The following is a 17,417-nucleotide window of genomic DNA, read 5'->3' on the forward strand; positions in this document are numbered from 1 at the left end:
TGAGAGTGGCAGTGGTGGAGGTGGGATGAGAGGTGGTGGTGATGCTGGGAGGGGAGTTTCGATTCTAAATAAAAAACAAATAGTAAGATATAAAAAATATAATTTGGAAAACATACCACTACTTCTTTAAACGTTTTATATTTATTGATATCGTCTTTGTATATTTCGAATTTTGTTAGTAAGCAAGAGCCATATAAAATAGTTGATCTCCCTACACAATAAAAGTTCCCACCCAGTGCTCTCCCACACGTTTAAATTTCACTACACATAGTTGTATAGTGTGAACGCTAACTTGGCCATTTTTATACTCGTGATATGGCACAACCAAACTACCTAAAAAGAATTGTAAAATGAAAAACATCCATTCTAAAATAACCTTTTGCAAAACAATTTCCGCTCTAACATCCAGCAACTTGTGTTAAAAGAAATTCTAAATAGTCAAAATTGTTGTTGAAAAATGCTTCTAGAGGAAGTCCTTTTAAATCTCATGTTAAAAAAATCTCATAAATCCCCTTTATCCCTAAAAATATCAATTTATGGTGGTGTGCGGTACAGCATAAGAGTGGCATGGAGAGGGTTTGGCAAGGCCACCTAAACCAGACCACATAAAAAAAATTGTAAAATGAAAAAATCCATTTTAAAACAACCTTTTGCAAGGCAATTTCCATTATAGCATTCAATGCAACTTTAGCAACTTGTGTTGAAATAAATTCTAAATAGTCAGAGTTATCGTTGAAAATGCTTTTGGAGGAGGTCCTATTAAATCCCATCTTCAAAAGATCTCATAAATTCCCTTTAGCTCTAAAAGGACGAATTTATAGTGGCGTGCAGTGCAACATAAGGGTGGCATGGAGAGGGTTTGGCAAGGGACTTGCCAAGACTTATATGATTAAAGACGATGGTGCTTGTGGTAAGAAAATATATTTCCTTTCGGCTAATAACTTTTTTACGGCTTTAATGATTAGCAGGTAAGTAATGGGTTTAAGGCTGAATATATTACATTCAAGCTATACCCCGGAGCAAACAGCAAGAGGGAAATAAAAAAATTCTTTTTATTTTTTCAAATGAAGCGACTATAGACAAAATGCGATTCTTAATGTAAAAATTCCATTCGATCCTATTGAATAAAAAATAAGTGGTATGTATAACATTTATGCTCTATGGTTGCAAAAAAAAAAGGAAGGGAAATGAGAAAATACATTTTGTCTTCTCAAATGAAGCGACTATGAACAAAATGCAATCCTTAATGTAAAAATTCTGTGCAATCCCATTGAATAAAAAATAAGTGATATATACAACATTTACGCTCTATGGCTGCAAAGAAGAAAAAAAAGTTAGTTTATGAGAAGAATGCATCTCAATTAATACATTTCTGCTTTCCTTGGTAGTGGTTTTTATGCTCTATGTTTGCCAAAGAGGAAAACAAAGTCAATGCATAAAAAAAATATCTCTCAATCAATACATTGAAGGCGGTTATCAAAATGACGGTGGTGAGCCGTGTGGAGGTGGCAGAGATGGTGGCGAATATGGTGGCAGCTGAGGTGATGAGTGGTGTGGAGGTGGTAAAGATAGAGATGGCATTAACTTTGGCGATAATAATAATGACAGGCATAGCGGTAGTGTTGATTTTAATGGAGGGGATGGTGGTGGAAGTGGTGGTGGAGATGGTGAGGGCAATGATGGTGGAGATGATGGGAGTGACAGTGGAGATGGTAGTAGAGATGATGGGAGTGGCAATGGTGGAGGTGGGATGGGAGGTGGTGGTGATACTGGGAGGGGAGTTTCGATTTTAAATAAAAAACAAATAGTAAAATATAAAAAATACAATCCAAAAAACATACCACTATTTCCTCAAATTTCTTTCATTCATTGATGTTATCTTTGTATATTTCGAATTTTTGTTGGTAACCAAGGGCCATGAAAAACAATTGACCTCCCTGCACAGTAATAATTTCCACCCAATGCTCTTCCATATGTCTAAATTTCATTACACATAATTATATAGTGTGAATGCCAATTTAGCCACTTTTATACTTGTGATGTGGCACAATTAAACCACCTAAAAAGAATTGCAAAATGAAAAAACTCCATTCTAAAATAATCTTTTGCAAAGCAATTTCCACTTTAACATTCAATGTGACCCTAGCAACTTGTATTGAAAAAAATTTTAAACAGTCAAAGTTGTTAAAAATTGTTTGTAGAGGATGTCCTTTTAAATTCCATCTTAAAAAAATGTCATAAATCCTCTTTAGCCCTAAAAGAACTAATTTATGGTAGCGTGCGGTACAGCATAAGAGTGGCATAGAGAGGGTTTGACAAGGCCACCTAAACCAAACCATATAAAAAATATTGTAAAATGAAAAAATCCATTTTAAAACAACCTTTTGAAAGGTAATTTCCACTCTAGCCTCCAATGCAATTTTAGCAACTTGTGTTAAAATAAAGTCTAAATAGTCAGAGTTGTCGTTGAAAAATGCTTTTGGAAGAGGTCCCGTTAAATCCCATTTTTAAAAGATCTCAAAAATTCCCTTTAGCCCTAAAAGGACGAATTTATAGTGGTGTGCAGTGCAATATAAGGGTGGCATAGAGAGGGTTTGGCAAGGGACTTGCTAAGACCCATATGACTAGAGACGATGGTGTTTATGATAAAAAAATATATTTCATTCTGGCTAACAACTTTTTTGCAGCTTTATTGATTAGCAGGTAAGTAATAGGTTTAAGGCTGAATATATTACATTCGAGCTATACCCCAGAGCAAACAGCAAGAGGGAAATAAGAAAATATATTTTATTTTTTTGAATGAAGTGACTATAGACAAAATGCGATTCTTAATGTAAAAATTCCATTCGATCCTATTGAATAAAAAATAAGTGGTATATATAACATTTATGTTCTATGGCTACAAAAACAAAAAAAAGGGAAATGAGAAAATACATTTTGTCTTCTCAAATGAAGCAACTATGAACAAAATGCAATCCCTAATATAAAAATTCTGTGCAATCCCATTAGAAAAAAATAAGTGATATATACAACATTTACGCTCTATAGCTGCAAAGAAAAAAAAAGTTAGTTTATGAGAATAATGCATCTCAATTAATACATTTCCGCTTTCCTTGGTAGTGGTCTTTATGCTCTATGTTTGCCAAAGAGGAAAACAAAGTCAATGCATAAAAAAAATATATCTCAATCAATACATTGGAGGCAGTTGCCGAAATGACAATGGTGAGCCGTGTGGAAGTGGCAGGGATGGTGGCGGAGATAGTGGTAATTGAGGTGATGAGTGGTGTGAAGGTGGTGGAGATGGAGATGGTAGCAACTTTGGTAGCAATGGTGGTGATAGACATGGTGGTAGTGTTGATTTTGATGGAGGGGATGGTGGTGGAAGTGGTGGTGAAGATGGTGGGAGCAATGGTGGTGGAGATGATGGGAGTGACAGTGGAGATGGTAGTGGAAATGATAGGAATGGCAATGGTAGAGGTGGGATGGGAGGTGGTGGTGATGCTGGGAGGGGAGTTTCCATCCTAAATAAAAAATAAATAGTAAGATATAAAAAATACAATTCAAAAAATATACCACTACTTCCTCAAATTTCTTTCATTCATTAATGTTGTCTTTGTATGTTTCAAATTTTTGTTGATAACCAAGGGCCATGAAAAACAATTGACCTCCCTGCACAGCAATAGTTCTCACCCAATGCTCTTCTACACGTCCAAATTTCATTACACATAGTTGTATAGTGTGACCGCCAACTTAGCCACTTTTATACTCGTGATGTGGCACAACCAAACAACCTAAAAAGAACTGTAAAATGAAAAAATCCATTCTAAAACAACGTTTTGCAAGGCAATCTCCACTCTAGCATCCAATACAACCCTAACAACTTGTGTTGAAAGGAATTCTAAACAATCAAAGTTGTTAAAAAGTGCTTCTAGAGGAGGTTCCCTTAAATCCCATCTTCAAAAGACATAATAAATCCCTTTTACCCCTAAAAGGATCAATTTATGGTGGTGTGCGAACATTAAGAGGGAAATGAGAAAATACATTTTATTTTTTCAAATGAAGCGACTATAGACAAAATGCGATTCCTGATGTAAAAATTCCATTCGATCCTATTGAATAAAAAATAAGTGGGATATATAACATTTATGCTCTATGGCTACAACAAAAAAAAGGAAGGGAAACGAGAAAATACATTTTGTTTTCTCAAATGAAGCGACTATGAACAAAATGCAATCCCTAATATAAAAATTCTGTGCAATCCCATTAGAAAAAAATAAGTGGTATATACAACATTTACGCTTTATAGCTGCAAAGAAGAAAAAAATGTTAGTTTATGAGAAGAATGCATCTCAATTAATACATTTCCGTTTTCTCTAGTGGTGGTCTTTATGCTCTATGTTTGCCAAAGAGGAAAACAAGGTCAATGCAAAAAAAAAATATATCTCAATCAATACATTGGAGGCGGTTATCAAAATGACAATGGTGAGCCGTGTGGACGTGGTAGAGATGGTGGCGGAGATGATGGCAGCTGAGATGATAAGTGGTGTGGAGGTGGTAAAGATAAAAATGGCACTGACTTTGGCGACAATGGTAGTGACAGGCATAGCGGTAGTGTTGATTTTGATGAAGGGGATGGTGGTGGAAGTGGTGGAAGTGGTGGTGGAGATGGTGGGAATAATGATGGTGGAGATGATGGAAGTGACAGTGAAGATGGTAATGGAGATGATGGGAATGGCAATGGTGGAGGTGGGATGGGAGGTGGTGGTGATGCTAAGAGGGGAGTCTCCATCCTAAATTAAAAATAAATAGTAAGATATAAAAAATACAATCCAGAAAACATACCACTACTTCCTCAAATTTCTTTTATTCATTGATGTTGTCTTTGTATATTTTAAATTTTTGTTGGTAACCAAGGGCCATGAAAAACAATTAACCTCCCTTCACAGTAATAGTTCCCACCCAATGTTCTTCCACACGTCCAAATTTCATTACACATACTTATATAGTGTGAACACCAACTTAGCCACTTTATACTCGTGATGTGGCATAACCAAACCACCTAAAAAGAACTATAAAATAAAAAAATCCATTCTAAAACAATATTTTGCAAGGTAATCTCCACTCTAGCATCTAATGCAACCCTAGCAACTTGTGTTGAAAGGAATTCTAAATAATCAGAGTTGTTGTTAAAAAGTGTTTTTAGAGGAGGTCCCTTTAAATCCTATCTTCAAAAGACCTCATAAATCCCCTTTACCCCTAAAAGGACCAATTTATAGTGGCGTGCGGTGCAGCATAAGGGTGGCATAGAGAGGGTTTAGCAAGGCCACCTAAAAAGAACTGTAAAATGGGTGAACATCAAAAAAGGAAACAAGAAAATACATTTTGTATATACAACATTTACGCTCTATAGCTGCAAAAAAATAAAGACGGTCAGTTTATAAGAAGAATACATCTCAATCAATACCTTTTTACTTTTCTTGGTGTGGTCTTTATGCTCTATGTTTGCCAAAAATAAATAAGGCCGGGCAAAGGCAAGGTATCGCAATCAAACAATAGACCGGTTGGTAAAGTGACGTGGTTATTCGTCGGAGTTTCAGAGATGTTCGCGGAGATGGTGGCAACCGAGATGATGAATGGTCTGGAGGTGGTAAAGATGGAGATGGTACACTTTGGCACAATAATGGTGACAGATATAGTGGTAATGCTAATTTTGATGGAGGGGATGGTGGTGGAAGTGGTGGTGGAGATGGTGGGAGCAATGGTTGTAGAAATGATGGGAGCGGTAGTGGAGATGGTAGTGGAGATGATGGGAGTGGCAATGGTGGAAGTGGGATGAGAGATAGTGGTGATGTTGGGAGGGGAGTCTCGATTCTAAAAAAAACAAATAATAAGATATAAAAAATACAATCCAAAAAACAAATCACTACTTCCTCAAATTTCTTTCATTCATTGATGTTGTCTTTGTATGTTTTGAATTTTTGTTGGTAACCAAGGGCCATAAAAAATAGTTGACCTCCCTGCATAGCAAGAGTTTCCACTTAATGCTCTCCCACATGTCCAAATTTCATTACACATACTTGTATAGTGTGAACACCAACTTGGCCACTTTTATACTCGTGATGTGGCACAACCAAACCACCTAAAAAGAACTGTAAAATAAAAAAATCCATTCTAAAACAACCTTTTGCAAGGCAATCTCCACTCTAGCATTCAATGCAACCCTAGTAACTTGTGTTGAAAGGAATTCTAAACAATCAGAGTTATTGTTAAAAAGTGTTTTTAGAAGAGGTCCCCTTAAATCCCATCTTCAAAAAACTTCATAAATCTTTTTTACCCCTAAAAAGACCAATTTATAGTGGCGTGTGGTGTAGCATAAGGGTGGCATAGAGATGGTTTAGCAAAGCCACCTAAAAAAAATTGTAAAATGAGCAAACATCAGAAAAGGAAACGAGAAAATACATTTTGTCTTCTTGAATGAAGTGACTATGAACAAAATATAATCCCTAATGTAAAAATTTTGTGCGATCCCATTGAATAAAAAATAAGTGGTATATACGCAAAAAATAAAAAAATGTCAATTTATGAGAAGAATGCATTTCAATCAATACCTTTCTGCTTTCCTTGGTGGTGGTCTTTATGCTCTATATTTGCCAAAGAGGAAAACAAGATCAGTGCATAAGAAGTATGTATCTCAATCAATATATTGAAAGTGGTTGCCGAAATGACAATGGTGAGTCGTGTGGAGGTGGCAAGGATGGTGGTGGAGATGGTGGCAAAGATGGTGGCAGTCGAAGTGATGAGTGGTGTGGGGTGGCAAAGATGAAGATGGCAGCGACTTTGGTGGCAATGGTGGTGACAGGCATTGTGGTAGTGCCGATTTTGATGGAGGGGATGGTGGTGAAAATGGTGGGAGCAATGGTGATGAAGATGATGGGAGTGGCAGTGAAGATGGCATTGGAGATGATGGGAGTGGCAGTGGTGGAGATGGGATGGGAGATGGTGGTGATGCTAGGAGGGGAGTCCTGATCCTAAATAAGAAAAACAAATAGTAAGATATATAAAAAATGCAATCCAAAAGACATACTACTACTTCCTCAAATTTCTTTCATTCATTGATGTCATCTTTATATATTTCGAATTTTTTTTAGTAAGCAAGGGCTATATAAAATAATTGACCTCCCTACATAGCAAAAGTTTCCATCCAATGCTCTTCTACATGTCTAAATTTCACTACACATAGTTGTATAGTGTGAATGCCAACTTGGCCACTTTTATATTTTTGATATGGCTCAACTAAACCACCTAAAAAGAATTGTAAAATGAAGAAATTTATTCTAAAACAACCTTTTGCAAAACAATCTCCACTCTAACATCCAATACAACCCTAACAACTTGTGTTAAAAAAAATTCTAAATAGTCAGAGTTATTGAAAAGTGCTTTTAGAGGAGGCCCCCTTAAATCCTATCTTCAAAAGCCCTTTACCCCTAAAAGGACCAATTTATGGTGTGGTGGAGCATAAGGGTGGTATAGAGAGAGTTTGGCAAGGCCATCTAAACCAACCACCTAAAAAGAATTGTAAAATGATCAAATATCAAGAAGGGAAATAAGAAAATACATTTTATCTTCTCGAATGAAACGACTATAAACAAAATGCGAGGTCAATGTATGAGAAGAATGCATCTCAATCAATACCTTTCCGTTGTCCTTAGTGGTGGTTTTTATGCTCTATGCTTGCTAAAGAGAAAAACAAGGTCAGTGCATGAGAAGAATGTTCTCAATCAATACATTAGAGGTGGTTGTTAAAGTGATAGTGGTGAGTCGTGTGGAGGTGGCAGGGATGGTGGCGAAGATGGTGGCAGCCGAGGTGATGAGTGGTGTGGAGGTGGCAAAGATGGAGATGGCAGCGACTTTGGTGGCAATAGTGATGATAAACATTGTGGTAATGCCAATTTTGATAGAGGAGATGGTAGGAGTAATGGTGGTGGAGATGATGGGAATGGCAGTGGAGATGGTAAAACAATAAGTGGTATATACAACGTTTATGCTCTATGGCTGCAAACGAAAAAAAGAAGTGGAGATGATGGGAGTGGCAGTGGTGGAGGTGGGATGGGAGGTGGTGGTGATGCTAGGAGGGGAGTTTTGATTCTAAATAAAAAACAAATAGTAATATATAAAAAGTACAATTCAAAAAACATTCTACTACTTCCTTAAACTTCTTCCATTCATTGAGGTCATCTTTGTATGTTTTGAATTTTTGTTGGTAACCAAGGGCTATGAAATATAGTTAACCTCCTTGCATAGTAAGAGTTCCCACCCAATACTCTCTCACACATTCAAATTTCACTACACATAGTTATATAGTGTGAATGCCAACTTGGCCACTTCTATACTCATGATGTGGCACAACTAAACCACCTAAAAAGAACTGCAAAATGAACAAATCCATTCTAAAACAGCCTTTTGCAAGGCAATCTCTACTCTAGCATCCAATACAATCTCAGAAACTTGTGTTAAAAGGAATTTTAAACAGTCAGAGTTATCATTAAAAAATGCTTTTGGAGGAGGTCCCCTTAAATTCCATTTTCAAAAAATCTCATAAATCCCCTTTGGCCTTAAAAAAACCAATTTATGGTGGTGTGCGGTGTAGCATAAAGGTGGCATGGAGAGGGTTTGGCAAAACACTTACCAAGATTTATGTGACCGGAGACAATGGTGCTTGTGATAAATAAATATATTTCCTTCTTACTAGCAACTCTCTTGCGGCTTTCTTAATTAGGAGGCAAGTAATGGGTTTAAAGCTCAATGTATTATATTTGAACTATACCCTCAAGCTAACATTAGAAAGGAAAACGAGAAAATACATTTTTTCTTCTTGAATGAAGCGACTATGGACAAAATGTGATCCCTGATCAAACCAATGTACAAGCTAATATTACTGGGAATTAAAGATTTTTCAATAAAACAAAACGATGAGAAAGCTAAACAGCCTGAAAAGGTACATATTTTTTTGTTGTTTTTCCTTTTGTTTTTTATGTTGTTTTTTTAGCATGAAGCCTTTTGTTGATTTTCAGTGCTTAATTTATTGTACTGAATAGATTAAACATTGGAATTGCAAAACTCATGATCAATTGCCTAGATAAAAAACTCAAGATTTCTCTTAGAATTTGATTTATTTTCATTTCAAAAATATAGTGCTCACATATTTTTAGATTAGAGAATACCACTAAAAAGTAGAATACTATATCAATATCAAACACCTTCAAATGCGTAAAGAGTAATGAAAACAATCCCTCCAAAGACAAAACATATGAAAAGGATTATTTTCATTACTCTTTAAACTTTTGAATAAGCTTAAAAGTAACATGGTATTTTCCTCCTTGGTGGTATTCTTTAATCTATACACTAATAAAACATAAATAAAAATTAACTAATTACCAAGGAGGATTTTAAGGTTTTTGTTCAGACAATTGACCATGAGTTTTATAATCTCAGTATAATATATTAAATACTAAATACTAAAAAAATAACATTAAAAAAAAGGAAAAACAACAAAAAACACATACCTTTCCAAACTGTACAACCCTCTCATCGTGTTATCCCATTGAAATAAGAAATCTTCAATTCCCAATAGTGTTAATTTATATATTGGATTAATCTGGGATCATATTTTGTCCACAATCACTTTATTTAAGGAGGCAAAATATATTTTCTCATCCTCCTTCCTAATTTTTGTTTGGGAGTATAAGTGAAATGTAATATTCACCTCCTAATCAAGAAAGCTGATAATAGACCATATTTCCCAAAAACCCTTTCAGACTTAGAAAATCCATCTAAAACAATAAAGAAATCCATCTAAAACAATAAAGCATACCATTTCTAAGGGGAAAGAGAAGGAATCTAAAACAATAAAGCACAGCGTTTCTAAGGGAAAAAGGAAGGAAGGGAATGTACTTAAGAATTCTCTGCTACTACCACTACTAAAGTTGGGTCGCTAGAGTTCTTGGGCCATTGTTGTCAAGAATCGTTAATAAAAGAAAGAAGGAAAAAGGGGATTGCACTTGCTAGGGCTTCTTGATCAAGCACTCACATTGGAATGGAAATAAAAAGAAGATCTAGTGCTAAAGCGCATACCTTTTGAGGGAAGTGCTACTTCTCAAAAACTTTACCTCCTCCTAAAAGTTTATTTTCATTTCAAAAATCTAGTGCTCACATATTTTTAGATTAAAGAATACCACTAAAAAGTAGAATACTATATCAATATCAAACACCTTCAAATGCGTAAAGAGTAATGAAAACAATCCCTCCAGAGACAAAACATATGAAAAGGATTATTTTCATTACTCTTTAAACTTTTGAATAAGCTTAAAAGTAACATGGTATTTTCTTCCTTGGTGGTATTCTTTAATCTATACACTAATAAAACATAAATAAAAATTAACTAATTACCAAGGAGGATTTTAAGGTTTTTGTTTAGGCAATTGACCAGGAGTTTTATAACCTCAGTATAATATATTAAACACTGAAAATCAACAAAAGACTTCAAGTTAAAAAATAACATTAAAAAAAAAAAGAAAAACAACAAACACACACACACACACACACATATATATATATATGGAAACAAAGAGAAGATCTAGTGCTAAAGCGCATACCTCTTGAGGGAAGTGCTACTCCTCAAAAACCTTACCTCCTCACAATCACTTTATTTAAGGAGGTAAAATATATTTCCTCATCCTCCTTCCTAATTTTTGTTTGGGAATATAAGTGAAATGTAATATTCACCTCCTAATCAAGAAAGCTGATAATAGACCATATTTCCCAAAAACCCTTTCAGACTTAGAAAATCCATCTAAAACAATAAAGCAATCCATCTAAAATAATAAAGCATACCATTTCTAAGGGGAAAGGGAAGGAATCTAAAACAATAAAGCACAGCGTTTCTAAGGGAAAAGGGAAGGAACGGAATGTACTTAAGAATTCCCTGCTACTACCACTGCTAAAGTTGGGTTGCTAGAGTTCTTGGGCCACTGTTGTCAAGAATCGTTAATAAAAGAAAGAAGGACTACACTTGCTAGGGCTTCTTGATCAAGCACTCACATTGGAATGGAAATAAAAAGAAGATTTAGTGCTAAAGCGTATACTTCTTAAGGGAAGTGCTGCTCCTCAAAAACCTTACCTCCTAAAACCTTACCTCCTCCTAAAAGTTTATTTTCATTTCAAAAATCTAGTGCTCACATATTTTTAGATTAAAGAATACCACTAAAAAGTAGAATACTATATCAATATCAAACACCTTCAAATGCGTAAAGAGTAATGAAAACAATCCCTCCAGAGACAAAACATATGAAAAGGATTATTTTCATTACTCTTTAAACTTTTGAATAAGCTTAAAAGTAACATGGTATTTTTCTCCTTAGTGGTATTTTTTAATCTATACACTAATAAAACATAAATAAAAATTAACTAATTACCAAGAAAGATTTTAAGGTTTTTGTTCAGACAATTGACCACGAGTTTTATAACCTCAGTATAATATATTAAACACTGAAAATCAACAAAAGACTTCAAGTTAAAAAAAATTGCTACGCGTTGCATGTAGCAACGCTTGGTTTGCTTAATTGTAGTTTTATTATTACTTATTAATCTAATTGATCAAATAAAGTTTATAATTATAAGCATGTTTGTAATTTATAAACACAAGATTAATCTTATTGCATATCAACCATTAGATGATAGAATAAAAAAGAATATACTAGAAAGGGTTTAGGAAAGTTTATAAATTATAAATACTAGATTAATCTAAATGAATACCAACCGTTAGATGGTAGAATATCCTAGAATATCCAAACATATTCTAGGTATATTCACTACCATCCCAATCCCCCTATAGGTTTGCTTAAGCAAACCAAAAATAACATTAAAAAAAAAGGAAAAACAACAAAAACAACACAGATATATATATATATATATATATGGAAACAAAAAGAAGATCAATGCTAAAACGCATACCTCTTGAGGGAAGTGTTGCTCCTCAAAAACTTTACCTCCTCCTCAAAAACCTTACCTCCTCACAATCACTTTATTCAAGGAAGCAAAAGATATTTTCTCATCCTCCTTTCTAAGTTTTGTTTGGGAGTACAAGTTAAATATAATACTCACCTCCTAATCAAGAAAGTACAAATTAAATATAATACTCACCTCCTAATCAAGAAAACTGATAATAAACCATATTTCCTAAAAACCCTTTCAAACTTAGAAAATCTATCTAAAACAATAAAACATACTATTTCTAAAGGAAAGGGAAAGAATCTAAAACAATAAAACACAGCATTTTTAAGGGAAAAAGAAAGGAAAGGAATGTACCTAAAAATTCCATGCTACTACCACTGTTAAAGTTGTTAAAGTTGGGCCGCTAAAATTTTTAGGCCATTGTTGTTAAAAATCACTAATAAAAGAAAAAAGGAAAAAAAGGATTGCATTTGCTAAGGCTTCTTGATTAAACACTCACATTTGCTAAACCACCAATGGAAACAAAAAGAAGATCTAATGCTAAAACACATTCTTCTTAAAGGAAGCATTACTCCTCAAAAACCCTAGGGCTCAAAGAACTTAGAAATGCCGTCCCCAAATCAAACCCCATTGGGATTTGACTCACAAGAGGCCGATGGTTCGAACCCTACATTTCGAATCACTGTGGTTTTTACTTTAGCCTGATACCAGATATTAGCAGCTTCTTAGTGAATTTTGATCCTATCCTAGGTTACAATAGCTGCACATGCCATGAATTTTGCGTTTGGGAGGATAAGCTACGAAGCTATGGTGTAGTCCGCGGCTATGGTTTTATGGTACATATTTTTTCTGTGCTCGATTCGAACTGCGAGATCCGAGCTTTGCGAAGGTAAGAGAAAAAAAATATCTACATTTCTTTTTAGATTCCAAGGACGCAGCCACCTACTGGTTTTCAAAGAGATGGTTCTTGACGATTCAGAAAGAACGCAGCGATTTTTCCAATCATCGGTTTCAGAGAGAATTTTTCAGCTATTCCATCACCATCAAACAAGAACCACCAATCTCTGTTGTCAGGTCATTGCAATTATAGTGTTCCATCAGAGAGATCAGAGGGAATCCGATTTTAGAGTGTCATCGCCCAACAGAGAACAGTAGCAAACCAAACAAGCAGAGAGGGATTTATACTGCTCTTGGCTCATCGGCAGTTCTTGGGTTCGACGCCTAGACTCGTTCCTCACTGTAAATCTCAGTAGAGGGAGCACACATCTCATCATAGCCAAGCGATAAACCCCCAAACAAAAGAGAGAAGAAAATTTGCTTCAGCCATCCAAGGAAGGTTGAGCCGCATCAATCCTCAAGCCCGGCAAGGCGAGAACTCTCGGGCGGCCACTGCGAATGTTTTGAGAACGGAGCCTTAGAATGATCATCACAAGCAAGACGCAAACACTAAAACCCTAGACTAATTGAAGAACCCTAGCCCCACAGCCTGAATAAATTCATCCTCTATCGCAACCACAGCCGTCCGATCAATTCCGATCTTGCGGCTGTGGCCAGGCGGCAAATTTAGGGCGGATATTTATCTTTTTTCTTAAACCCCAGCGTCCACGTCAGCTACACCGATTAGGGTTCTTGGCATTTCTTCTGGAAATGGAGGGGGAGCAGCCTGATCGCGAGCTCTACGCGCTCTTGCATCTCGATCCGGATGCCTCCGACGAGGACATCAAGCGCGCGTATCGGCAGTGGGCGCAGGTGTATCATCCGGACAAGCATCGCACACTCCAGGTACTACATTCTTCGTTTTCCTCCACCGATTCTCGCTGGAAATATTCTGCCAGATGCAAGACATTGCGACTCAGAACTTCCAGCGCATTCGCGAGGCGTATGAGATCCTCAGCGACGAGAAGAGGCGGCAGGTTTACGACATCTATGGCATGGAGGGGCTGAAATCCGGACTGGAGCTTGGTCCCAAGCTCAAGACGAGGGAGGAGGTAAGAAACGAGTATGAGAAGCTCCAGGCACGGAAGGTGGAGCAGAAGCTCGCGTCTCACGTTCTACACTCGGGATCGATGGTCGTCTATCTCTCGCTCGTCGAGGCCATGCGATCGTCTCTTCTCAAAGGAGCTGCGCTTACTGCGTAAGCTTGGTGTTTCACTCTCTTCGAGCTTTGTTTCTTCTTCTTTCTTTCGAGTGTTCTGACTTGAAGCAGCTACGCAGGATGGGAATGACCACGCAAATTCAGGCGCAGATCTCTAAGAAAGACACAGTTCTTGCGGGTGGCAACATGTTTCTCCGAAGAAACATGGGAGGAGGCTCCATGACTGGAGTGCTTCGCCACCAATATTGCCCGGCTACGTCTCTGGAGTTCATGGCGACTTTGGGACTTCGGTCGGTTTTGAACTGGCAGATCACCAGGTATTTTCTGTTGCTTGTGGTTTTCTGAGGTTTAAACTTGGAAAGATCAGGCAAATATCGTCTCATTCATCGGGCACGCTTAGCCTCTCTTACTCGCTGCGGAGTGGACACGTAACTCTGGGTGAATCATGGACGAGACAGATCGCTGAAAACACGACCGCAACTGTAAGGAGTTTGTGGTTTTCTGTTTTTCATTATACTGAGATTTGAATGCTCAGCTTTTGCTCTTTCTTGGTCCTGATCCGAATCAAGCGGGTTTAGTTCTGGGTTGGCAACACAAAGGAACCAAAAACTCGATAAGCTCTGAGATCAAAGCCGGTCCAGCAGCTGCAGGAATCAGTGGCCAAGTCACCAGGCAACTGTCTGGCAAGTCCAAGGGGAAAGTTAGCGCTCGACTTGGGAGGTATGCTCATCTGTGAAAGTCATTTGGTAACTAGAATATCTATGCAGTACTGGTGTTGAGCTCGAGATTGGTGGTGAGAGAAGTATCTCTGACCATAGCTCGGCTGGAATGTTCTGCGTGATAGGCCTTCAGGTACTTGTTATCTGTTTTTTTGTTATATAGGCCTTCTAATAATCTGCGCTTGTGCTGCAGGGAGTGTCTTGGAAATTTAGGTTCACTCGAGGTGGGCAGAAGTTCGTCGTGCCGGTTAGCAGTTTCACGAGTACTTTCTTTCTTGTGTTATATGGTTCCTCGTCCTGTGCAGCTTTTACTTGCAGCGCGTTTTGATCCGGTAGTGGCACTTGGTGCACTTCTCTTACCATCGACTCTATATGTTGTTCTCAAGGTACATTTATGAAGACCTCGAACCTCTGGTAATCTATTTGTCTTTCGTGCTCGCAGAAGTACCTCTTTAAGCCGTATTTCTTAAAGAGAGCAGAAGCGAAGAAGCTGGAACAGCGAAAGTCGACAGTAACACAGGTCTGTAGAAGGCTGTTAATTTCAGTGTCCCTGACCAGGATTAACAGGTTCAAGAGTCTCGGGCAAACGCCGAAAAGGCTCAAGATCTCTTGAAAAACGTTGCTCATCGTAAAGTTGCGAAAGCGGAGGAGACAGGAGGCTTGATCATTGCCAAAGCCATTTACGGCGATCTCAAGGCCCGGGATGGAAACGTGTCTGGAGAAGACACCCCTCCAACGATTGACGTGACCATACCTCTGCAGTTCCTTGTCGACGACTCTGGTCAGCTCAAGGTAAAGTTTCTCTACGGAGGAACTTGTGTCGTTTTGATCTATGTTTCATGCAGCTCTACGCCGGCGTAAAGAAGGCCGGATTGATGGGCTTTTGTGATCCATGCCCGGGCGAGCCAAAGCAGCTGGTTGTCTCGTACACCCTCCAAGGCTCACAGTTCAAGGTAAGGTTTTCCAAGCCGCTCTCCTTAGAATGTCACTGTTTGTGGTTTTGTCCAGGCTCTGGTCGATGACTATGAGGAACTCACGATCCCACAAGAAGCTCACAAGCTTTCCTCAAAGTAAATTTTGCGAGCAAGCTCCATCCAACTTGGAATGCTCTAAAACCATGGCACTGGAGCAATGAATAACAAAGGTGGAGCCACCACCAGGTATGGATTCTCACATTCTCAAAGCACTAAAGAGAAGCTCTCTTACATTCTAAGAGATTTTATTCGCGTTCCAAGTGCAATACAGCCATGGCAACTGCGAGAGAAAGGTGGCGAGATAAAAGGTCCAGATGGCCATCAACGCTCTCACGCTGCCCACCAGCACTGGCCCAGCTCCAAACGCACCAAGCAGCTCCATCGCCCGCCCCAGCTGCCGAAACCGATACATGGTATACACCGCCGCCACCAGTGGATAAGTTGGCAGCCTCTCCTTGCAAAGCAGCCGCTCGTACGCCGCCTGGACGAGGATGAGCGCCAAGTAGGGGCCAAACGCCGCGAGAGCCACGCCCGGCTTTCCCGAAAAGATGGACATCACCAGAGCAAACGCTGCCACTCCAATACCCGCATACGTGGTGTAGTCCCAGACTTGAGGCAGGCCTTTGGGATAGCCGAGGATCTCCCAGGGGGCGATCCACGGCGGGAGCTCACCCGGGACGCTCTGCTGGTGGCCGCATTTGTCCGCGAAGACGAAGAAGGCGTCGGCGGCGAGCACGTAGATCAAGTCGAGGGCGAAGACGGCGCCAAGCCCGATCCAGAAGTTGGCCTGGAGGAGATCGACCAGGGAGAGTGAGAGCGTCGGGAGCACCACTGCCGAGGTTGCCACCACTGGACCGAGTAGCCACAGGAAACCGGCCTGCTTGTCCACGAAAGCCAGAGCTTTCTCTCGGATCGACTGTGGATCTTTCGGCGGCCGAGTGGCTCTGGAAGTCTTTGATGAGCTTGAAGCATCGCCGCCAGCGTGAGCAGCCGAGTAAAAGATACCACCGAGCTTTTCTTCCTTGCGCTGTGGTGGCCGAGACGAAATCCAAGAGTGGAGTGGACGGATTGCCGGGAAGCGATGGCAGGAAATCTTTGTCAAGCGGAAGAGCTGACTGGAAATTGCGGTGCCAGTAGCAGCATTCGTCCCAAGAGAAAAGGCTGCTCCACCATGCAAGGAAACGAGAGATCGAGTGGGTCTATGGTCTAGCTGCTGGAATGACATCCTAAGAGCTTACCTGAAGAAGAACAGGCCGGGAGCCCTGCCGCCATTGCCCTCGCAGCTACCATTTCCTCTCGTCCATTAGATACTCTGTCCCGGGGATATTCTCTACTACGTGGCGAACGCGCAAGCTCGAGTACGGCAAGGTGTGTACGGTAGACAACAAGAGATCTCCTGGCAAATAGAAAGAGTTATCCGATAACCAAGAACACTAAATGCCATGAAACTTACAAGAGCGATGGTTATTTCCAGTGATCTTCTCGTCGATGAATCGATGGAAAAAGAGCTGCAAAAAGATCGAGGCTTGCGAGCAGGAGAAAGAATCTAGAGGATGTTGCAGCCGCAGAACCACTTACGGCAGCAACTTGGTCGCGGTGATGGCGGTGATGGCGCTGGCG

General features: G+C 39.0%; 2 protein-coding genes and 1 non-coding gene across 3 annotated transcripts; 1 reads left to right on the forward strand and 2 right to left on the reverse strand.

Moving 5' to 3' along the window:
- Positions 1-13,324: 13,324 nt before the first annotated feature.
- Positions 13,325-13,444, reverse strand: LOC112350107. Its single transcript, XR_002993654.1, has one exon. It is a non-coding gene; the product is annotated as a small nucleolar RNA SNORD14 (small nucleolar RNA).
- Positions 13,445-13,629: 185 nt separating this feature from the next.
- Positions 13,630-16,033, forward strand: LOC9655911 (chaperone protein dnaJ 13). Its single transcript, XM_024685686.1, has 12 exons — positions 13,630-13,791; positions 13,845-14,143; positions 14,224-14,421; positions 14,472-14,586; positions 14,640-14,824; positions 14,872-14,956; positions 15,017-15,070; positions 15,129-15,209; positions 15,266-15,343; positions 15,391-15,615; positions 15,669-15,776; positions 15,832-16,033. Exons 1-12 carry the CDS (start codon positions 13,657-13,659, stop codon positions 15,895-15,897), a joined length of 1,629 nt encoding a protein of 542 aa, XP_024541454.1. The 5' UTR covers positions 13,630-13,656; the 3' UTR covers positions 15,898-16,033.
- On the reverse strand, positions 15,956-17,283 carry LOC112350081. The gene is made up of 2 exons (XM_024685687.1): positions 17,036-17,283; positions 15,956-16,958 (listed from the first exon to the last, which is right to left on the reverse strand). Exons 1-2 carry the CDS (start codon positions 17,085-17,087, stop codon positions 16,033-16,035), a joined length of 978 nt encoding a protein of 325 aa, XP_024541455.1. The 5' UTR covers positions 17,088-17,283; the 3' UTR covers positions 15,956-16,032.
- Positions 17,284-17,417: the final 134 nt, after the last annotated feature.

The sequence above is a fragment of the Selaginella moellendorffii genome, unplaced genomic scaffold (genome assembly GCF_000143415.4).
Source record: "Selaginella moellendorffii unplaced genomic scaffold, v1.0 SELMOscaffold_45, whole genome shotgun sequence".
NCBI lineage: Eukaryota > Viridiplantae > Streptophyta > Lycopodiopsida > Selaginellales > Selaginellaceae > Selaginella > Selaginella moellendorffii.

Bases quoted from the DNA above. Each gene is read 5' to 3' on its own strand.
- LOC9655911 (XM_024685686.1), top strand. From the start codon at position 13,657: ATGGAGGGGGAGCAGCCTGATCGCGAGCTCTACGCGCTCTTGCATCTC. The intron at 13,792-13,844 runs GTACTACATTCT...ATATTCTGCCAG, and splicing joins ACAAGCATCGCACACTCCAG to ATGCAAGACATTGCGACTCA. The intron at 15,616-15,668 runs GTAAAGTTTCTC...TGTTTCATGCAG, and splicing joins ACGACTCTGGTCAGCTCAAG to CTCTACGCCGGCGTAAAGAA.
- LOC112350081 (XM_024685687.1), bottom strand. From the start codon at position 17,087: ATGGTAGCTGCGAGGGCAATGGCGGCAGGGCTCCCGGCCTGTTCTTCT. The intron at 16,959-17,035 runs GTAAGCTCTTAG...ATGGTGGAGCAG, and splicing joins CCCGGCCTGTTCTTCTTCAG to CCTTTTCTCTTGGGACGAAT.